The sequence below is a fragment of the Physella acuta genome, unplaced genomic scaffold (genome assembly GCF_028476545.2).
Source record: "Physella acuta isolate Inbredline_101_S28 unplaced genomic scaffold, ASM2847654v3 ptg000265l, whole genome shotgun sequence".
NCBI lineage: Eukaryota > Metazoa > Mollusca > Gastropoda > Physidae > Physella > Physella acuta.
In genome coordinates this window covers 213,177-237,554 of record NW_026731784.1, presented here as the reverse complement: position 1 = coordinate 237,554, position 24,378 = coordinate 213,177, and the positions used below count along the sequence as shown (strand labels likewise).

Below are 24,378 nucleotides of genomic sequence, written 5' to 3'. Positions count from 1 at the left end.
CTTTGCACCATAAACCTTAACCTGAGCACCATAAACCTCAACCGTATAATTATAATCCAAAAAACTGAGCATGTTTTGCTTTATAGTCCCATTCAAAAGTATACATGAATATGTTTACATCTTGTCATTTTATTTCTTGTATAAGCACATTGATACAACAATAGAGAAACGATGCATTGGTGTATTTAATTCTGTTGTCATCTTACATTTTAGCAACCAGATACAAAGAAATATTTAGGCCGAGACGTGAAGCGTCCTGGTAATTTTAGTCGTCGTATACATCCTTCAAACTCGCTGACGTTAGTCTAAAAGAGAATACAAAAGCCGGTCGATAAAACTTGGATCCTTTACTGTGCTAAATGTAAGCACGGCAGTTCAAAATAAAGATATAACCTACTGAATATAGACAATCGATTGTTACCTTTAACATCCAGGGATGGGAATAGTCTCTGTTGGCGATGGGGTACATTCCAAATTCTATCTTTGTTAAAGGCTCACAATCGGCACTTTTCGCAAGATTTTGTCTATAAGCATCAATCGTCACAATAGTGGTGAATAAGTTGTTCCAATAATACCCCTTTAAACAGAATATAAAACAATTTATTATTATGTTAGCAATAATATCCTGGTTTTAGTATGAAAACAATACGTTTTTATGATAGTGTTAAGAAATGTTATAAATGGAAACAAAATGGTGATCCATTATGTATTTATCTACTGCTGGTGTTCTTGTTATCATAAGGCAGCCATCTTGGTTTTGTCTGTTTAAGATATCACCTGTTTGTGCCGGGTTAAAAAAAACGTGGCTGTATCTTGTTGATTCTGGTGGTTTTCAAGAACTGGAGATGTAGTGGCTTCAGAAGTGTAGGATTATGGAGGATTTAGTGGCTTTAGAAGTGTAGGATTATGGAAGATTTAGTGGCTTTAGAAGTGTAGGATTATGGAAGATTTGTGGCTTCATAAGTGTAGGATTATGGAAGATTTAGTGGCTTCATAAGTGTAGGATTATGGAAGATTTAGTGGCTTTAGAAGTGTAGGATTATGGAAGATTTGTGGCTTCATAAGTGTAGGATTATGGAAGATTTAGTGGCTTCAGAAGTGTAGGATTATGGAAGATGTAGTGGCTTCAGAAGTGTAGGATTATGGAAGATTTAGTGGCTTGAGAAGTGTAGGATTATGGAATATTAAGTGGCTTTATAAGTGTAGGATTATGGAAGATTTAGTGGTTTCAGAAGTGTATGATTATGGAAGATTTAGTGGCTTTATAAATGTATGATCATGGAAGCTGTAAGAAGCCAGAAGCCAGTGTTTCTTTCAGATTTTTTTCTCCGAGAGGGCACTTGATAGTTTTTTTTTTGGGGGGGGGGGGGTAGGAGGGAGAGCGGACCAAATTTTCCAGGGGAAAAGAGAATGGAAGCTGGGAGAGAATGAGAGCTAGGAGAGTCTGAGAGCTAGGAGAGTCTGAGATAGGAGAGTCTGAGCTAGGAGAGTCTGAGAGCTAGGAGTGTCTGAGCTAGGAGAGTCTGAGCTAGGAGAGTCTGAGAGCTAGGAGAGTCTGAGCTAAGAGAGTCTGAGAGCTAGGAGAGTCTGAGAGCTAGGAGAGTCTGAGAGCTAGGAGAGTCTGGGAGCTAGGAGAGTCTGAGAGCTAGGAGAGTCTGAGCTAGGAGAGTCTGGGAGCTAGGAGAGTCTGAGAGCTAGGAGAGTCTGAGAGCTAGGAGAGTCTGAGAGCTAGGAGAGTCTGAGAGCTAGGAGAGTCTGAGAGCTAGGAGAGTCTGAGAGCTAGGAGAGTCTGAGAGCTAGGAGAGTCTGAGAGCTAGGAGAGTCTGAGAGCTAGGAGAGTCTGAGAGCTAGGAGAGTCTGAGAGCTAGGAGAGTCTGAGCTAGGAGAGTCTGAGAGCTAGGAGAGTCTGAGAGCTAGGAGAGTCTGAGCTAGGAGAGTCTGAGCTAGGAGAGTCTGAGAGCTAGGAGAGTCTGAGAGCTAGGAGAGTCTGAGAGCTAGGAGAGTCTGAGCTAGGAGAGTCTGAGCTAGGAGAGTCTGAGAGCTAGGAGAGTCTGAGAGCTAGGAGAGTCTGAGAGCTAGGAGAGTCTGAGAGCTTGGAGAGTCTGAGAGCTAGGAGAGTCTGAGCTAGGAGAGTCTGAGCTAGGAGAGACTGGGAGCTAGGAGAGTCTGAGAGCTAGGAGAGTCTGAGAGCTAGGAGAGTCTGAGAGATAGGAGAGTCTGAGAGCTAGGAGTGTCTGAGAGCTTGGAGAGTCTGAGAGCTAGGAGAGTCTGAGCTAGGAGAGTCTGAGCTAGGAGAGACTGGGAGCTAGGAGAGTCTGAGAGCTAGGAGAGTCTGAGAGCTAGGAGAGTCTGAGAGATAGGAGAGTCTGAGAGCTAGGAGAGTCTGAGAGCTTGGAGAGTCTGAGAGCTAGGAGAGTCTGAGCTAGGAGAGTCTGAGCTAGGAGAGACTGGGAGCTAGGAGAGTCTGAGAGCTAGGAGAGTCTGAGAGCTAGGAGAGTCTGAGAGATAGGAGAGTCTGAGAGCTAGGAGAGTCTGAGAGCTAGGAGAGTCTGAGAGCTAGGAGAGTCTGAGAGCTAGGAGAGTCTGAGAGCTAGGAGAGTCTGAGAGCTAGGAGAGTCTGAGAGCTAGGAGAGTCTGAGAGCTAGGAGAGTCTGAGAGCTAGGAGAGTCTGAGAGCTAGGAGAGTCTGAGAGCTAGGAGAGTCTGAGCTAGGAGAGTCTGAGAGCTAGGAGAGTCTGAGAGCTAGGAGAGTCTGAGCTAGGAGAGTCTGAGCTAGGAGAGTCTGAGAGCTAGGAGAGTCTGAGAGCTAGGAGAGTCTGAGAGCTAGGAGAGTCTGAGCTAGGAGAGTCTGAGCTAGGAGAGTCTGAGAGCTAGGAGAGTCTGAGAGCTAGGAGAGTCTGAGCTAGGAGAGTCTGAGCTAGGAGAGTCTGAGAGCTAGGAGAGTCTGAGAGCTTGGAGAGTCTGAGAGCTAGGAGAGTCTGAGCTAGGAGAGTCTGAGCTAGGAGAGACTGGGAGCTAGGAGAGTCTGAGAGCTAGGAGAGTCTGAGAGCTAGGAGAGTCTGAGAGATAGGAGAGTCTGAGAGCTAGGAGAGTCTGAGAGCTAGGAGAGTCTGAGAGCTAGGAGAGTCTGAGCTAGGAGAGTCTGAGAGCTTGGAGAGTCTGAGAGCTAGGAGAGTCTGAGAGCTAGGAGAGTCTGAGAGCTAGGAGAGTCTGAGCTAGGAGAGTTTGAGAGCTTGGAGAGTCTGAGAGCTAGGAGAGTCTGAGAGCTAGGAGAGTCTGAGAGCTAGGAGAGTCTGCGCTAGGATAGTCTGAGAGCTTGGAGAGTCTGAGCTAGGAGAGTCTGAGAGCTAGGAGAGTCAGAGAGCTAGCAGAGTCTGAGAGCTAGGAGAGTCTGAGAGCTAGGAGAGTCTAAGAGCTAGGAGAGTCTGAGAGCTAGGAGAGTCTGAGAGATAGGAGAGTCTGAGAGCTAGGAGAGTCTGAGCTAGGAGAGTCTGAGCTAGGAGAGTCTGAGCTAGGAGAGTCTGAGAGCTAGGAGAGTCTGAGAGCTAGGAGAGTCTGAGAGCTAGGAGAGTCTGAGAGCTAGGAGAGTCTGAGAGCTAGGAGAGTCTGAGAGCTAGGAGAGTCTGAGAGCTAGGAGAGTCTGAGAGATAGGAGAGTCTGAGAGCTAGGAGAGTCTGAGCTAGGAGAGTCTGAGCTAGGAGAGTCTGAGCTAGGAGAGTCTGAGAGCTAGGAGAGTCTGAGAGCTAGGAGAGTCTGAGAGCTAGGAGAGTCTGAGAGCTAGGAGAGTCTGAGAGCTAGGAGAGTCTGAGAGCTAGGAGAGTCTGAGAGCTAGGAGAGTCTGAGAGCTAGGAGAGTCTGAGGATATTGTATGAGGTATGTGAGTCTGGAACTAGTTTGATGGTTTTTGAAAATGTTAGTCTCTCTCTTCCACTACCCCAACACCAATCTCTCTCTCTCTATCTCTCTCTCTCTCTCTCTCTCTCTCTCTCTCTCTCTCTCTGTGTGATCTCTCTCAGATACACACTACTGACCGTGAAGGTAAGTTTATGCCATCTGTCGTCATTACATTTCAAGAGTGACATTTCAGAATTCATCGATGGGCAGAAGTGCCTGTAGTTCATTTTCCCATTAGTAAGAAAGAACGCGATCATGTTATTTTTATCTTGCATTTTCCCATATAAAATTACACCGTTTGATGAATTAGTCTTGAATTCAAACTCAATGTTGATCCTGTATTAACAGTTTATTTCATTTAAAAAAAAAATTAAAACAACCAACTTACCGCATATTACACATTATAATAGGTTATTTTAAAAAAAAAGTAATTGGCAGAAATTAAACATAATAATCTCAATTATGGGATATTAAAGACGTTGGTCTTAACAAACGGGTTGTCAAGATGCGTCGTGTCCCGTCGTGTGGTACGTACGTCCGTCGGTTTACTCGGGTTGTATTCAGGATGTCAATCTCCACGCGGCTGTAGGTTTGAGCTTCAATACGGACACCCTGACAACCAAATACATTGATCCCATTTCCCTGGAATCATACACAAACAGTAAGACAATAACAAACACAAATCTTCAATATTTTATTAACTTTAAATGTAAGAGTGAACAATTCTAATGCACTCAAACTTTATATGTAAAACCAGAACTTGAAGCTCGAAGACAATGTGTTTGTGTAAACATTAATAACAAATCATTCAAACTGTGTGGTATAAATGCTAGTTTAGAGAGTAGTCTACAAAATATATAAACATTAATTAACACAACTTTAAATGACAAGTCTAGGGTGACGCCTAGTCGGCACCGCTAATTATTCTAAGTACAGAAAACTTAGAGAATAAATTACGCTGTTTATGATTTAAGTAAATGTTAAATACCCTATAACCTCTGAGACATACCGTGCAAGTATTGGCAACATGATCACCTGTAGTCACATGCAAGCCAAGGTAAGCAAACCAGAGCAGACGACACAATCTATCCATGACGTAGGATGACGGAAGTGATGAGGCTCTGGATATGTAATCTGGACAAGGTAAATAATGTGTCTGGGGAAGTATGAATAATCTCAACGTTCTACACCATTCTGAGTCAGAGAAACGATGTTTTGCAGTGTGTCTGTATGTCTTCCTGTCTGATAGTATGTCTCTCTATCCGTTTGTCCGTCTGTTCATCTATATGTATGTCTTATTGTTCTCTCTGTCCGTCCGTCGGTTAGTCCGTTTGACCGTTCGTACGCATGTCCCACTGTCCGTCTGTCAGTCAGTCAGTCAAAGAGTCAAGCAGCCAGCCAGCCTGCCTGCCTATCTTTCTGTCTGTCTGTCTGTCCAATTGCTGCCTTGATACTCTCCAAAGGAGCAACTAACATGCATGTCTTTTCTTTTTTCTTTTTAAACTTTTAGAAATCAGAATCATTTCTTTAAAAAAAAATATTTTGTTTCTTTTAAAAGCAACACCTACCTGAAAGATTGAACCAATGTTGTAACTAGTACATATGTGCAATAACTTGTTAAGCTCAAGATATATAACAGATGCGGGCCAGTCTATTTATAGAATGTATCTAGCGCTGCAACATAGCTAGGACACTGACTTTTAAATCCATCTCAGCATCTGATTGGATAATTATGTCACGTGGCTCGCCCAATATGTCAAACAGATATCAGGGCCAGGGTAATAAAAAAGTGCTTACGTCTGTAAATGAAATAAAACGTAAAAATACTCCGGTCAACATTAATCTTGTATGGTATACATACTTTTGAGCTATGTTGATATTACTGACTTAATAATTGTAATTCTGTATATTTTCCCAGTTACATAACACATACAAACTATAGTATGGTCTATATATTAAACATATAGCATCTACCAGTGCTGGTGATTTGATAAAAAAAATAAAACACAGAAGACAGAAACACATCTGGCACAAGTTTCTTATCTTTTCACATTAAGTCGACAGCTCCACTTTTTCTTCGACTTTGTGCTAATCCGCTAAATTCAAACAATTCTGTACAGGCTGAAAATTCCACAGCTCTACCATATGTTGTGGTGCAATAATGTTTATATATACTGTTTGTATTTGTGTATGAGGGTTGACTTTCGTATGTGAGGCCTGACAGTTTCTTCATTGTGAAATATAGCAACACTGACACTGTTCCAAGTTCAATAAAATAACGTTTCTCTTTTTTTTCATAATTCAAAATAACATAGCCCTAGTTCTACTGATATCTAATATTATACATTACTAATTCGTAAAAACTATTTCATTATTTCTTGACAACATATTCACACTTCTATCAACTGAATCATCTCAACTGTAACTTAATTGACTTATCTCAGCTCAACTGCTTCTAACACTCGACTGACTTTCTACACGCTTGACTGCCAACTGACGCTATATCTGACCAACTGACCGTGACTGCTCACCTCTCTTTTGATTGGTCGGCTATGTGATTGGTACTTACTCCTACCTAGTGAGACTGCTTAAAAACTTATAAAAGACAATCTATTCTACGTTATTCTACCTCACTCCTTTGTTTGAGATAATTATGTTAATATATGTCTTACTTATATACATATATATAATGTTGTATGCATTCTTTCCTTGATATCAAATATTTCAATACATATCCTATTAATTATATTGTTTCAATCAGTTGAGATGTCCGAATAAATATTATGTCGTTAAAATACTTACTTACAGATTAATTTACAGTTTTTGTTTAGAGACACCACAAGGGAGACAAAACAAGAAAAACTCTCAAATATGTCTTCTTAAATGGATCTAACAATTAAAATATTACACAAATAATAATTGATACCTGTTAAATTAAAACAAAATTTTTGTAGGAAAAATTGAATATATTTAACATCAACAATAATATTTTATTAAAAACTTTGTGTAGTTACATATTTAAAAACCTTTATCTTTTTTGTATGCTCTTCTCTAAGACGCGTGAACATTTCCATTTAAACTATATCCTGCGCTACTGTCCTCCCTTAACCCATATTCTGCTAGCGTCCCACTTATGGGACGCTTGGTAAAAAAATTGCTACAATTTATTAAATACTAGTTAAAACACAAATTATGTTTCATTGTATTTGAAAATGGTTAGACTATTGAATTTGTGTGTGTTTTGTGAAAAAAATTAATTTAGAAAAATGTTATAGTGCCGGATTTGCAGGACTTGTCAAAATGACGGAAAAAAGAAAACATGCGCACAGGATAATGCATATCTTCTAAAATATTAACATTTTAAGTGCAAAATACATTTGAAACTTGTAGCAGTACCATATTTCTATCTGATAAAAATTAAAAAATAACAATTTTTTTTTACTACTTCGTTATATCAAGTGTACAACAAGCGTCCCATAAGTGGGACGCTAGCAACGAATGGCCCCATGTAGATTGTTACACAAACGTCACATTTATTGGACACTAGCGAGAAACACAAATGCCAATGTTTAAGTTAAATGGTTATTTATGGTGAAACAATTGTTGACTTTGTTAACTTCTGAATTTGGGGTGTTAAGTAGTATGTATAGATATTTAATTATGACCTTGACCTATATTTATGCAGATTGTTATACAAACGTCACATTTATTGGACACTAGCGTGAAACACAGATGCAAATATTTATGTTAAATTGTTATTTATGGTGAAACAATTGTTGACTTTGTTAACTGTTGACTTTGGGGTGTTAAGTAGTATTTATAGATGTTTAATTATGACCTTGAGCTATATATTCTTATATATTATTGTATTAGAAAATTGCATAATATCGAAAAAATTACATTTTATTTTTAAGTTTTCAGAATTACACTTACTGAAGTATTTAATACCATTGAATACAAACTAATTTAGTATTGCTGTAAATTTACTAGCGTGTGATATTAAAATTATAACAAACCAGAATAATAACAATGGCCACGATTTAGGTGAAATGATTCAGTCATGGGGGTTGGTTAACTCTCTTCATATAAGAGGGCTTAAGCTACATATAGCAGAAAAGTGAATTAGCTGTGTACAGTTGTCATGCCCTAATAATATCCCCCTCCAAAGGTTACCGATACCAGCTTTACTTTGTTAACTTTTTAAGGAGATTCCTGGTGTTAGATTGGGAGCTGTTGGCATAGTGAGGTGCATACATGGATGAGAGCCATGAACACTCAATACAAGCCCCCAGAGACAGATCCGTGACCTAGAAATAAGATGTCTGATGTCCTAATGTACGCCTGTGGGGGGGGGGGGGATAGCGAGGGTAACAAAAGACAAGATGGCTGGATGACATCTGGGACTGGACCGGAACATCTTTTGCAAATTCACTAAGGGCAGAGTTTCTTTCAGGCATCATTTCGGAGGAGGGGGGGGGGGGGGGGCTCTGCCCCCAGAAGAAAATGGAATTTATATACAAAACATACTTTTACCAATGTCCACCCTTCCCCTGAAATTTAAGTCCCCACCCCTGAAAATTTCAAGTACGCCCCCCAAAAAAATCAATTATTTATATTTAATTATATTATAGTTTCGATGAATAATAACAATATTTGTGATCATGTGTGTATAATTAGATGTACTAGTCACAGCTTTACTTATTTCCAAGTGTTGTTCACTTTGATGGATGCTAGATTGAAAGAAAACTAGACTTTTGAACATAATTTCTGCATTTTAGACCATGGTATGGCTAACCCAATTGATCATTATCAGTATTTTTAGCTGTCCTAAACAATTAAATCATTGGTCTAACAATACAAAATCAGTACACAGCTTAATTTTCGCGTGATTAGCCATATTTCGTGAAAAATGATTTTATTTTTCAATAAAAGTACATGGGGCCGTTCGTTGCTAGCGTCCCATTTATGGGACGTTTTTTAAAAAATCGATATTTTAAAAAGTATTGATTTTTTAAAAAAATCCATAGTCATTCCTTCATTCAGTGCCCAAAAGCTAAACCATATCAAAAAATTATAAAAATTTGAGACCTTGGGATAATATGGGTTAATGAATTTTCCAAAACTAAAGCCATACCAATATTCCATACAGATCTAGAATCTAGTTGTTCGATATAAATATGACTAAATCGTCAATGAATAATTGAGTCCATCACATTAAATTGCTATCTCATAAATATTGTCTCAACTGAAATCAACAATGTAGCAACGCGAATCGACATCCGTCCACTTTTACTTTCTCGTATACAAAATAAAGAGAAAGTATTTTAATCGTGCAAAAAAAAAAAAATCTAGAATTTTGAAAATCTCGACGTTTTACACCTCCCTAAGTCCGAAAAACAGTTTTACAATCTTATCCGTATGTCTGTGTGTGTGTGTGTATGTGTGTGTGTGTGTGTGTGTGTGTGAGTCTGTGTGTCTGAGTGTTTGTCTGTAAACAAGCTAACTTGAGTACCGTTACAGCTTGGTTAATGAAATTTCATATATATAATAAGTATTATATCAAATTTGTAGATCTGTCAATTTTTCAGCGATTTCCGAAACCGGAAGTGAAACTTTTTATACTTTCAATTTTTCAAAAAGCCTATTATTTGAGTACTATTTCAGATAGATAAATGAAAATTCGCATGTAAGAAAAATATCTAATTCTCTACCTTCTGTCAAATTTTAAGTACTTTTATTGCAAAAATACAGTACGTCGATTTCAGCACTATACCTAAGTTGAGTATCTTAATGAATACTTATTATAGTTCGGATAAGTATTACTAGTACGTTTTGTGTTGACTCCATATGATCAGGCTATTCTGATTTGGGTTTGGATGAGAACAATGTTGTATTTGATGAGGTTGATATTTCAGCTTTGGCCAGATACATTTTCTGTAGCTTCACAGTGTAGTAACACGCTCTACCATTAGGCCGTCCCATTATCTAGCAGTTAATTGCACTATCTCTCACACGTAAAATGTGAATAGTGAATCCAACCACGTATGAATGAATGGTCACACGTAAAATGTGAATAATGAATCCAACCACATATAAATGCAATGGTCACACGTAAAATGTGAATAATGAATCCAACCACATATGAATACAATGGTCACACGTAAAATGTGAATAATAAATCCAACCACATATGAATGCATTGGTCACACGTAACATGTGAATAATGAATCCAACCACATATGAATGCAATGGTCACACGTAAAATGTGAATAATGAATCCAACCACATATGAATGCAATGGTCACACGTAAAATGTGAATAATGAATCCAACCACATATGAAGGCAATGGTCACACGTAAAATGTGAATAATGAATCCAACCACATATGAATGCAATGGTCACACGTAAAATGTGAATAATGAATCCAACCATATATGAATACAATGGTCACACGTAAAATGTGAATAATGAATCCAACCATATATGAATACAATGGTCACACGTAAAATGTGAATAATGAATCCAACCACATATGAATACAATGGTCACACGTAAAATGTGAATAATGAATCCAACCACATATGAATGCAATGGCCACACGTAAAATGTGAATAATGAATCCAACCACATATGAATGCAATGGTCACACGTAAAATGTGAATAATGAATCCAACCACATATGAATGCAATGGTCACACGTAAAATGTGAATAATGAATCCAACCATATATGAATACAATGGTCAAACGTAAAATGTGAATAATGAATCCAACCATATATGAATACAATGGTCACACGTAAAATGTGAATAATGAATCCAACCACATATGAATGCAATGGCCACACGTAAAATGTGAATAATGAATCCAACCACATATGAATACAATGGTCACACGTAAAATGTGAATAATGAATCCAACCACATATGAATGCAATGGCCACACGTAAAATGTGAATAATGAATCCAACCACATATGAATGCAATGGTCAAACGTAAAATGTGAATAATGAATCCAACCATATATGAATACAATGGTCACACGTAAAATGTGAATAATGAATCCAACCACATATGAATACAATGGTCACACGTAAAATGTGAATAATAAATCCAACCACATATGAATGCAATGGTCACACGTAAAATGTGAATAATGAATCCAACCACATATGAATGCAATGGTCACACGTAAAATGTGAATAATGAATCAACCACATATGAATGCAATGGTCACACGTAAAATGTGAATAATGAATCCAACCACATATGAAGGCAATGGTCACACGTAAAATGTGAATAATGAATCCAACCACATATGAATGCAATGGTCACACGTAAAATGTGAATAATGAATCTAACCACATATGAATACAATGGTCACACGTAAAATGTGAATAATATATCCAACCACATATGAATACAATGGCCACACGTAAAATGTGAATAATGAATCCAACCACATATGAATGTAATGGTCACACGTAAAATGTGAATAATGAATCCAACCACATATGAATGCAATGGTCACACGTAAAATGTGAATAATGAATCTAACCACATATGAATGCAATGTTCACACGTAAAATGTGAATAATGAATCCAACCACATATGAATGCAATGGTTACACTTAAAATGTGAATAATGAATACAACCACATATGAATGCAATGGTCACACGTAAAATGTGAATAATGAATCCAACCACATATCAATGCAATGGTTAGTGTGTCTAGTGTTGACATACACAAATTACTTATTTAGTTCACAGAAAGAAAAGTCTGAAGTACTGTATATTATAAAAGCTCCTAAAATAAAGTAAAATTTAATAGAACTTAAAAAACGTAACTGAAACGACTTAAGCTATTGAGGCATACACTATTAATGGGCGGTTAATTTATACCATTTCGTCATGACAGGTATTTTTTGTCTAACCCGACTCAGTGAAAATTGCTTGAAAAAAAATATTTAATTACCTTAAAAAAATTAATAAACCTTTACAAGTCCGTGCTTTTCGTTCATCTTTCAAGGGAAACAACTTCTTTAATAATAACAATATATTATAACAAACGCAATCAAATTAATAAAATAAAATCAAATTACTGGTTATGGTTAAGAATATCAGTTATAATAAATATCTAAAACGTATGCTAAATTGTATTTTTAGATGTGTGCCATTTTCGTTAAAATTTGAAATGTAAATCTAAATATATATATATAATTATCTTCTTGGAGACGCTAGAAAACAAGCTGTAAACGCGCTCCCTACCATCCCCACCCCTACATGGTCTTAGTGAGCTGTGGTTCACGCTATGTTTACCTTCGTGGAGTCGGGTTTAGTGACGGCTATTAGGGGCAGATAATTTAGTTTGAAACGATTTTAAACGTTGGGGGGGGGGGGGGGGGGGAGGAAGGGGGGGGGGGGTTATGGTCCTTAACGAGCTACTTATAGTGTTTTAAAGAAATATTTTCAGTGTCAGCGTTGGTAATGTCGAATTCACAAATTATGAATTACTGAAAAGTAGAAAAAACAACAACTAAATAGCGGCGTATGTTATGCCGCGGGCCGGCTCGTATAAAAATAAACCTTTGAGACAAAGAACATTATCTTTGAATAATAACAATAATGTCACTGTCCTTAACGAGCTACTTATAGTGTTTTAAAGAAATATTTTCAGTGTCAGCGTTGGTAATGTCGAATTCACAAATTATGAATTACTGAAAAGTAGAAAAAACAACAACTAAATAGCGGCGTGTGTTATGCCGCGGGCCGGCTCGTATAAAAATAAACCTTTGAGACAAAGAACATTATCTTTGAATAATAACAATAATGTCACGTTGAACAACGGTATGAAGATATTTTCAATATACATTTACTTATTGCATTGAAATGAAAAATAAAATGGAACAATCAAATTGCGTAATATCCCCAAGCCCAAGATGAAGGTCTGTGTTCTTGGTGATCAAGTCCATTGTGATCTGGCTAAGGCAAACGACTTGCCCCATATGGATATTGAAGCTCTAAAGAAACTCAACAAAGACAAAAAACTTGTGAAAAAATTAGCCAAGAAGTATGACGCCTTCCTTGCTTCTGAGTCTCTGATCCGTCAAATTCCCAGAGTTCTAGAGCCGGGTTTGAACAAAGCTGGCAAGTTCCCCGCACCAATTACCCACAATGACAGTCTTAATGCAAAGATTGAGGAGACCAAAGCCACCATCAAATTTCAGATGAAAAAAGGTACTTTGTTTGGCTGTTTGCATTGGACATGTCAATATGAATTCAGACTAGCTGTACCAAAATGTAACTTTGGCTATCAACTTCCAGGTGTCCCTCTTGAAGAAAAAATTGGCAGAATGTGAGAGCATTGTATATCAAGAGCACTATGGGTCCAGCTGAAAATACATACTAATTCTGAGAGCACGATTGTGCAATAAAAACATATACATAAAAAAAAATGATACATATTATATATTTGCTCTATGTAATCATGACTAAATGGTCAAAGAATACTTAAGTCTAGCACATTAATACATTGCTAACTCATAAAGATTGCTTCAACTGAAAACAACAATGTAACAATGCGAATCGACCTCCGCACAATTTTAATTTGTAGATTTTTAAAGTCATCAACAAAGTAAAATAGTTGATTGTCACACTTACCCATTCTCAACTTGACTTCTGCCTCTATAAATAAACGTAAAACAAAATTCATAAAAAACGTTTTAATAACAAGCTTTTGTGTAATAATGCACTAAAAAGTAGAAAATAAATTATAGACTACTATTTAAATAACTAGAAAGAAAAGCGTGGGTCACTTTAGTATCTATTGGATACCTACACTAATGTTTAGGAAGACACCCACGCTTTTCTTTCTAGTTATTTAAATAGTAGTCTATAATTTATTTTCTACTTTTTAGTGCATTATTACATAAAAGCTTGTTATTAAAACGTTTTTTATGAATTTTTTTGTCAGTACTTTACATGTTTTATTTACAACTAGCCGTCCCGGCCAGGCCCTGCTCTGGCTTCTGTGAAAAACCTTTCTGTTAAAGACCATTACCTGTGTGTTTAGTAATCATCATAAACCCGGCATTGCCCACCCAAACCACAACCAACCAAAACAACAAAACGCAAACATAACGCTAACACAATTACAAATACAAACGAAAACAAAAACCTAACAACAAACCCAACCACAACCACAAACACCAATACAAACACAAAGAAAAAACAAACAAAAAAGCAAACGAAAACAAAAACCTAACAGCAAACCCAACCACAAACACCAATACCAACAAAAAAAACAACGAAAAAGCAAACGAAAGCTAACCAAATCCAAACGCAAAACCAACCAAAAACACAAATACAAACCCTAACAAAAAAACACAATCAAAAACGAAAAAAAGAAAGAACAAAAAGGAACCAAATCAAAACGCAACCACTAACGCAAACCCACCTAAACACAAAGAAAACACTAACGCGAACATAAACGCCCGGGGCGGAATCACCTGTTTTAGCTTAATGAACGACTATAGTACCCCAACTTATTCATAGTCTTTTGCACTCACTTAAACGAACGCGCCTGTTTCAATTTAATGAACAATTTTAATACTCCAAGCTTAGCCGTAAATACCTACAACATGTGCACTTGATCAATCCCCGCTAATTATGTAATTATTTTTTTTTCACAACACCAAAACAAAGTAATAAAAAGTAAATTATTTTCCACTAATGCAATGGTTTTATAAAGGAAAGTAATTGTGTTTTCCTAATTTATCAAAGGGAAGTAAGTGCTATAGGACTAAATAAAGACATAATTAGAATTTTTGTAAAAGATGATATTTTTTTTTAAACTTGTGTTTAATGAACATGCTGACAATTATTACTATAATTTGAAAAATGAAAATTATTTCCCAACACTTTCAATAGTAATTTTTTAACTCATAAATTTAGACAAATCGCACGATAATTGTCTAACACTTAAATCCATCCAAGACCAACGACAAACATATGCGTTACATACAGAACTGAGCTTTATATATTAGATAGAGTTACATGACTAAAAACCATTGCGCGCCTACTGAACATCACGTTCAGTAGGCGCGCAATGGTTTTTGAACGCAGCCATTGATCGTGATGGCGCAGCTATTGAAGGTGATGACGCGTGTGGTGTGGTTGGATAGACATGCCTACTCATTCGGTCCAAATTTTAATTAATTCATAAAAAATTAATTAGGCATCCTATTAAGTCAAATTTAATTACAGATTGCTATGTCTTCATGTCTTGACCCACGTGTCAAATGTGAATCGTATCGGTCAAGTAGAAGCGTCCGAATTTTCACTCCTGCGTTTCGGTCTAGACTGACGACAGAGGATGCAAGTTAAATAAAAGCTTGTAAAAATGTATAGTTTCATTTAAGAAATCTACGTCTTTCATTAGCTTTTAAATAATTCTTATACGAACAAAGTTATAGATGTTTGGAAAGGTGTTACTTTTTACACCTTTTCGTTGTTTCCATTGCAACCAGTGATGCTATTGACGGCTATATATTATTTTTTGTCTATAGGTTAACATCTATTAACATACTAGGCATGCTGCCCAGCTTCGCTTAGGCTTTCAAAAACATTGAGAATTTGAATGCTTAATTAATTCGCCCGAGGGTCGGTCTACGACCTCAGGAGTTATGAAGAGGTTCCTACGTGGACACATTTTTTTTTCGATTTATAGTTCATATAAGGCGCCGGTCAGTCGAGGTCTGTTTTGACCCCCTCAACGTAGACCCTTAGGCCAACCGGCACCGGTCCCCGTGTTCTGTCGCCCCAAGGCAAGATCCTGCTAAATTTGAAGCGCCTGCGGCGCCGGGAAGTGCCCGATGTCGGGCACCCGACAACTTTGCTTCATATATTATAGAGATTAGCAAATTGCATAGATAAACAAAGATTTCCAAAGTACTTCCTTTCTTTATAGTCTAAAATAGGAAGATTCACATATAAAAAAAAAGGTGAGACTTGGTGTGTCTCGATCCGGCACCACCTGTGTGGTATCAAATACACTATCATCTCAGCTAATTAGGTACCTTTAAGATATGGAGAATAAAAGAAGTGTTTAAAAAAAAAATAACTTACGCGAATATGCCTATTTTTTCAAATTAATTCTTTTACCCAAAATTAGCCAGTTTCATTGCTAAACAAACAAAGATTTCTATAAAATATTTAAGTCCTGAAAAAGTTTATTATAGAGATTTATTTTTGGAATAGATTCTACAGTAGATAGAGTCTAAATCTAGATCTAGAATAGATCTTAGCGACGTAGCGTAGATTTAGATCTAGTCTAGATCTAGAATCTCTAGATCTAGAATCCAAATAGATAAAATATTTTTTTTTAAGTTTAGGCCGAGAAAATGGTATTGTATAGTTTACATTTTATAGCGTACATAGCTCTAAATCATATTTGAATGAAATAATTCATTTCTTTTTATTCTAAACTCGGAAGATGACGTCATCAGTTTCGTGCTCTTTTTTTAGTGTAAACAATAAACGACGTCATTGTTAAATGCGTTCTTGTCCCAAGTTTAAACACTTTTCCGGTTGCATAAATACAATTGTTTTTCTACATTCGAACACGCCTTTATTTTTTATTTTTCTTCTTTAAATTAAATTGTGGTTATACATTTAAAACATCTAACATATTATTTTCAACAAAATAAAGTTCTTCATATATCGCTGCAGTTTCTGACGTGATGTCCGCGAAAATATTTTGTGGACAGACAGACAGAGAGAGAGAGAGAGAGAGACACAGAGAGAGAGAGAGGTAGAGAGAGAGAGAGAGAAGTGCGCACGGGGGGGGGGGGGAGGTTATATATTAGGATGAATTTATTAAACACCCAGAATTGTATTAAAAAAAAGTTCTTTCCGTGGTGTCTATCCTTAAAAGAATGATGGATAATTATGGGTTTTGTTGACTTTCTTGTCAATGCTTACATAATACAACATTCTTTGCCCGTTTTAAGTGTTTATATATATATATAAATATATATATATATATATATATATATATATATATATATATATATATATATATATATTTTATATATATATATATATATATATATATATATATATATATATATATATATATATATATATATATATATATACATAAACATATATATATTTATTTATTTATTTATAATATACTTAATATATATAGCATATAATTATATAGCATACTTAATTCATAACGTTTTTTTAGTTGGCCTGAACAATAAATCAAGTTTGAAATAAAAACTAAGTAGTGTATTATCTGCTAATCATACACATATACATATTTTTAAAGCTGAATTATCTAGAACGCTACTATATTTGTCACAGTTCTTTTGGTTTTGGGCTAATTAAAACATAGAATTAAATTAATTGATCAATTCTTCTCCATTTTTTAAAATTGAAATTGATCGGTTAAGATCTCCAATTTTAAAATTTTACATTTTATTAAAGGGGAATAACTTACGTACGAATAGCTAAAATAATCAAACAGAACTAAGAGATGCATACATAAAAAACATAATACAAACGCTGTACATGGTTTTAGATTACAACAATAACGTTACATTTATACTGTATTTGTGATCTGTCAAAATAATAAATTTAATATATTAATATTCAAAAGCCATTGTAGTTTGAAAGTATAAACACATTAGCTTTAATAGAATATGTTTCTTAACAATTAAGTTTACTTATAATTGACTTTCGACATCAAATGTAACTCAAGAGTTATTTCTGGATCCCTGGTATTTAAGGGACACATTAAAAAATGAAATATTAATAAAAGGATAATTTAAGCAGCAATTCAGTTCTTTAAATTTTTAATCAAACCGTGTAGAGAAAATGCGATAGTAGGAGAACACTATAACTGATTAAATTAATGATAAAAACGTTCTCTCGTCAATACAGAAAAAATACAACACTTTTTTAAAAGTAATTAAGATACCATTGTTTAAAGCGCATTTTGTGTCCAATTTCTTCCAGAATGTCAGTCCCATCAATAACACATGGCTCCCCAGCCTAAGCGAGCAACAACATTATAAACAAATCATTATCAAGTCCTTCATTCCCTTAAAATATGGCTAAGCCAAAATCTGGTTCCCTTATGTTACCACTCAACACAAATGGATACACTTTGGGCTATCTACCACCACACACACACACTCTCCACAATTTACAATGTCACGCTCATACGTCACTTATATCATAAGGGACAAAAAAAGATCCAATAATACATGATCACCCTCTTAAAAAAACTGAGAAGTTACCCAATGATTCCAACTTCCTTGGTGCATTCATTGTCTCCATGGGTAAAATGTAGCCATATATATGAAACCATGTATTTGTTCAACCAAATTTTAAAATAACTAAAATGTTGATGCTATATCATGTCTGATTTATACTTTAACATAATTTTGATTTAAAATGAAAACAGTTCCCTTTTTGTTGGTTTATTCCAATTGGAATATATTTGATATGCGCTGGCGGCCTGGAGAAAAAAACGAAAAAAAAAAAAAAAAAATAACCAGTTCGTCCGCCTAAATTCAACTATTCTGTACAAGGTGAAAATTCCACAGGTCTACAATATATTGTTGTGCGATAATGTTTATATATATTGTTTGTATATGTGTATGGGAATTTACTTTCTTATGTGAGGCCTGACAGTTTCTCCATTGTAAGATATTCAACTGCTTCTAACACTTGAGGGACGTAGTGGTCTAGTGGTAGAGAGCTGGACTGCAAACCCGTAAGTCTCGAGTTCGAATCCGTGTTCAAGTCAGTAGAGTCCACCCAACTCTGATGGGTACCTAACTCACGTTAGGGAGAGTAAAGGCGTCTGGGCATAGTGCTGACCACACTATCTCTTCATATGCCGAGGTCACAGAAACATGTGAACTTTACTTCACTTGCCCCATAGACCGTCAGGTTTGAAAGGGAAAAGTTTTACTTTTTACTGTATAAAACTGGACGTAATACTTGTGAAGAACACGTATTCGCTAAATAATGCTATCGAGTTATATCTGTATGGAATTAGCTACTTTAATACAATTCACTACAATTTTATAATTTTTTAAAATTATCATTGTAATAATAAAGTTGAGTTTTTCGATTTAATCAATCACTGCACACAGTCCGTATAAAAACAAAAGTAGCTTAAATCTACATACCACTTAAAAACACAAGGACTTCTTAATGAAAAGTCTAGTCTATTTCCTAAATGAAAGAGAGAGAAGGGGCAACATATGGGAAAATGATCAACGAAATGTCTAACGAGATACAACGCTAACATGCCACCCCCCCCCCCACTCCCCCGCTAAACTTGATATAGAAAGCCTAGCCGAGTTTCCCCACATATGATAAATGATATAGCAGCATAAACATTGATGGGCTTCATCTCTGGAAGGTATTGTCACCGACTGTATGGTGTCAATATATCAGGGCAGGTAGGATAGTTTTATATCAGGGCTGGTAGGATAGTTTTATATCAGGGCTGGTAGAGTAGGTTTATATAAGGGCTGGTAGGGTAGGTTTATATCAGGGCTGGTAGGATAGTTTTATGTCAGGGCTGGTAGGATAGGTTTATATCAGGGCTGGTAATGTAGTTTTATATTAGGGCTGGTGGGAAAGTTTTATATCAGGGCATGTAGGATAAGTTTATATCAGGGCTGGTAGGATATGTTTATATCAGTGATGGTAGGATAGTTTTATATCAGGGCTAGTAGGCTAGTTTTATATCAGGACAGGTAGGATAGTTTTATATTAGGGCTGGTAGGATAGTTTTATATCAGGGCTGGTAGGATAGATTTATATCAGGGCTGGTAGGATAGGTTTATATCAGGGCTGGTAGGATAGGTTTATATCAGGGCATGTAGGATAGTTTTATATCAGGGTAGGTAGGATAGTTTTTATATCAGGGTTGGTAGGATAGTTTTATATCAGGGCTGGTAGGATAGTTTACTGAACATTCACTCAGAACGTTGAAATGTTTATATCAGACGTTAGCTAAAATAAACGGCTAAACAATTATAGGTAATTTTAATTTTTTGGTTGAGTTGATGATAAGAAGAAAATGCAACTGCGCACACAATAAATGGAGGAAATCATGTCCATGTTTTGTTAGGAGAATTGTGTCGGGCTCTATACTTAGCCACACATAAATTCTTATATTTAACCTTTTGTCAATTCTTTTTTTTTGTTTTTTGTTTTTTGTTAAACGTAATGTTGTCTATTTTTTTTTTTTTTTACTTTTAATTTTTTTTATGCATGAGAAACGCATACAGAGCCATTATAGTTTCACTCTCCTACTTCATTCAAAGCAAACACTTCAGGTTATTGAATTTTAACTTGTACAGTCTAGAGTTTAGATCTTTGACGTTTGTTACTAAATATTTTGCGTCACACATATTATACATACTGCACTTGTTCTCGATTTATACTACATTATTGATTACACGCTTTCTTAATATTTTTTTTTCTTGTTCTCTTCTTTCTTAAAATTTTGAAACATTGTAAGTTTAGTTGATGTTTGCGTTGCAATTTTAAAAGTAAATACATAAAATAAAAATAAAAAGGACTGTGGTAGATTATAGGTTTATATGAGCAGGGTTTCAGGAAAGTCCATACCCCTCCCCCCCCCCCCCCCCCCCCACCCACCAAATAAAATAAACCATGCAGAGAACTCCCACAAAAGCAACACGGAAAACTTCCTAAGAAGACATCCATAAATGACGTCACGCGTTTTAAACAATTTTACCTCCCCCCTCCCCTTAGTCACACATCGTTACAAAAAGCCACACCCCCCTAAAATGACGTCACACATCAGCCTACAACCCCATCCCCTTAACATTGCTGTTGAATTTTCCTTAAAACAGCGATCTTTTTCCCTTATCTTTTTACAATTTATTACAATTTAAATTGGTGACGTCACACTATCTGAACACCCCCTCAGAGGCGTAGCGACCCTTCCCGGCGCCCGGGTACAAAGTCGTTTTACCAAAACGTATTTTGCGACAAACTCCTTCTTAAGCGTTGCGGTGTTAAAGTTTAAAAAAAAAAAATAATAATAATAACGCTATTCAAACGCTATACATAAATTGCAAGTTATACCATTACAATTAATATTTCATACTCTATTGGTTAGGGTTCTAAATCATTAAAATGTTGTCTAAAACAAATTGTGTGTTTGTTTGTTTTTTAAACTTAAATACATATCTGTCAAAGACCTTTGCCATTTTTTTATATGGGGAAAAATTACAAGGGAGACAACGCAAAGCAAACTACTAGCCGCTGTTGGTTTTAGTAAATTTAAAAAAATGTATATTTAAAAAAAAAAATCATAGAACAAATTATAAGACACAAATACGTAAAAATATTAGAAAATTAGTAGCCCCACTAATATGCATTAAAAATCTCTCAAGTTATAAAATTTGAAAACAGTGACTTTAAGGGGACAAGATACCCATAATTTTGATAAAAGTTTAATTTTGCTCGCCAAAATTTTTATTTCTTAATTCGGTACTAATACCTTTTATCTATCTAACTCGAACATTTCGGACTTTTACAGCTTACGGTTATCTGTTTATTGCCATGTGAAACATGGTAGCCCCCGGCAAGTTTTCACACTACTACGCGGACAGCGGCTATCTTCGAGTGGGTATTACATCATTTATAACCCGTGAGGCACCATAAACTTTACAGCAATCTAAGGGCCAAGCACTCGTGTACCCGCTGATGTAGTTACCTTTTCTTTTGTTCTAAAAATAAGTGGGATAGAGGTTGTTTTCTACAAAGTAAAATTTTATGTCAAACTCCATATAAGGGCATGCGCGTAAAAATTATGAATGGAAAGAGATTCATTGATACGCTTGACCAATCATATTTTAGTACTTAAAATAAAAATAATTCACGATAGGTTGCAACTAACCACGTGTGCTAGGCAGCCATCTTGTTTCTATATAAACAAAACAATCGCCTGTCTTAGTTTGTTTACTTTATTTGCATATACTCTTCTATTTGTTGTTTTAAAGTTATACAACAACATTAAGTTTAATAACTGAAACTTTGCCTAGAAATGTGCTGTTGATTATCACTGGAACAATATCAAACACTGTTTCATATGCTTTATACTAAGCTGAAACAATGCGTCATGGACATGACTATTGGTTTGATGAAGAATGTGCTGTCCATCCCCTTTACCCCCTTCATTCCCTTCTCGCCATTCAACCGGCGGCCGGTTTATAATCTTGTTACGGCATGCTGTGTTAGGCTTGAACGCGTTCATCAGGCTTTACACCGGACTGTATACGACACATGTGTTAATGTGTATGCCCATCTCTCCGTATAGGGTTTGCTAGCAATGAATGTAAATACTAGATAGGATAGCTGAGAAGCATTCACTTAGGGCCTGTACTTGACCCAATCTACACAGATGTGTTATTCGCGTTTGAATGAACATTGGTAATCTATGGCTCATTGGTTCCTCATGCACTATCCAGCGGTGGGGTGGGGTGGAGGGGCGTGTCTAGCCTCAAGCGTTATACCCAGTGTTGTGTTGTAGGCTATTATCATAAGGCAATAAACTTGTGTAAGCTACAATTTGAGTAGAGAAAGACATTGTTTTGAAGTGAGAAGACCGGCTAGCAAACAAAACTTGATCTGGTTTGATGATAGCTGTTCTGAGAATACCGCTCGATTGATAGGATGTGTAATACTTTATAGTCATAAATTCATTACCTGTTGTATACATATTTTCTGCTTACATAGAAAAAAATCTGTCTAAAACTTACAACATAAATCAAAGTGTATTTTATTAGACAAATGGTTCTTCCACATATAACAAGACGTTTTTTTCTGTTTTCTTTAAGAGAAAACGCACCGTGCCTTTTCCCGCTCTTCTTTTCACGTTTTCTCAACTTTGCATTTTTACTCAAAATTCAACATTCAAATCGCTAAGGCTTTGAAACCCTTTGTCATACAAGAATAAAACATTCCACGTGCATTCAGCATTATACCATCTACAAAACTACGTTTGTACATTAAGTTTACTACAATACTTTAGGAAATATTGATATTTATGTAACACCACCCCCTAATTTTTGCACATAAATTTACGTAAAAATTTGTATTAAAAATTGAGTACAAGCTATCGCAATGAATAAACGTAGAAATGTATAGTTTGGTTTGAGAAATCTAAATCTTTCATCCGCTTTTTAAAATCTCTTATGGGAACAAAGCCTTAGCGATTTGAAAAGGTGTTAGTTTTCACACCTTTTCGCGGTTTCCTTGGCAACCAGTACTACTATTGACGGCTATATATTATTTTTGTCTATAGTTTAACAACTATAATTATATGAACTTATTAAACAACCAGAAATGTGTTAAATAAAAAAAAAATTATCCGTGGTGTCTATCCTTAATGTATACCTTTTTTCTAAGACAAGCAATTTATTTAGATTCACCAACGGTTAATGGTCTGGATGATATGATTTACAAATATTTTAACAAAAATAAAATTAAAAAATAATAATAATAACACATTTATATAAGCCAGGGGTCGGCAACCTGCGGCTCGTGGCTCTTTTGATTTAAAGTGGCGGCTCTCGAGTTACATGCACAAATAATGTAAATTATTGAATTGGTGACAGGACAAATGATCTCAGGACAAATGATCTCACGGACAAATGATCTCACGGACAAAAGATACCAGTACAAAATATATCAGGACAAATGATACCACGGACAAATGATCTCAGACAAAATATCTCAGACAAAATATCTCACAGCGGAATTTTAATAGTATGTACGAAGACCCTAGATGATTTGAACTTTTTTATTGACTGTTAATATGGTTTTGTTTACTATTTTACGCTTAATAATTGTGAATAAAATGAATTTGTTAAACCTAACAAACCATCAAAAGATTTATTAAAACTGTGTAGTAGCATTTGATTTGAAAAAGTAAAAATTATAACAAATTTACTCTTCAGGTTTGTAACGTTAAACTATTGTTTTTATTGCATCATCAACACAAACATAATGTTTACGTTTCTTTGCTGGCAGGTACATCTTTATGATCACACCTCTCCAATACTATCTGATCATGTATTGTGTGAACTCTTGCTCGACATGTCCTAATTTTAAATTTTCAAATCTCTTTGCCTGCTTATGGCAAACATAAATTCATCAGAATTCCTAAAACCTTTCTGCGAGGTAACGAAAGAGGCGCTAGCTGAGTAATCACCACTAACTCTGCCTAATGAGCTGCCTTTTCTTGTCCCCCCCCCCCCCAAGGCTTTATTACATTATACCTCCCGTCTTTCTTTTGAACACTACCCATGAACCGAGCCCAAAGTTAGTTACACATAGTGGGGTAGTGCCTATCTGTTTTACAGTTGGGGCACAACATCCTTCTCTCTCTGAGAGGTGGATCACTACCACCTGTGCCG

General features: G+C 35.9%; 1 protein-coding gene across 1 annotated transcript; it reads left to right on the top strand.

The window, feature by feature from the left end:
• Nucleotides 1-12,800: 12,800 nt before the first annotated feature.
• LOC131939174 (large ribosomal subunit protein uL1-like) lies at nt 12,801-13,298 on the top strand. Its single transcript, XM_059297366.1, has one exon. It carries the CDS (start codon nt 12,832-12,834, stop codon nt 13,249-13,251), a length of 420 nt encoding a protein of 139 aa, XP_059153349.1. The 5' UTR covers nt 12,801-12,831; the 3' UTR covers nt 13,252-13,298.
• Nucleotides 13,299-24,378: the final 11,080 nt, after the last annotated feature.

Bases quoted from the DNA above. Each gene is read 5' to 3' on its own strand.
- LOC131939174 (XM_059297366.1), top strand. From the start codon at position 12,832: ATGAAGGTCTGTGTTCTTGGTGATCAAGTCCATTGTGATCTGGCTAAG.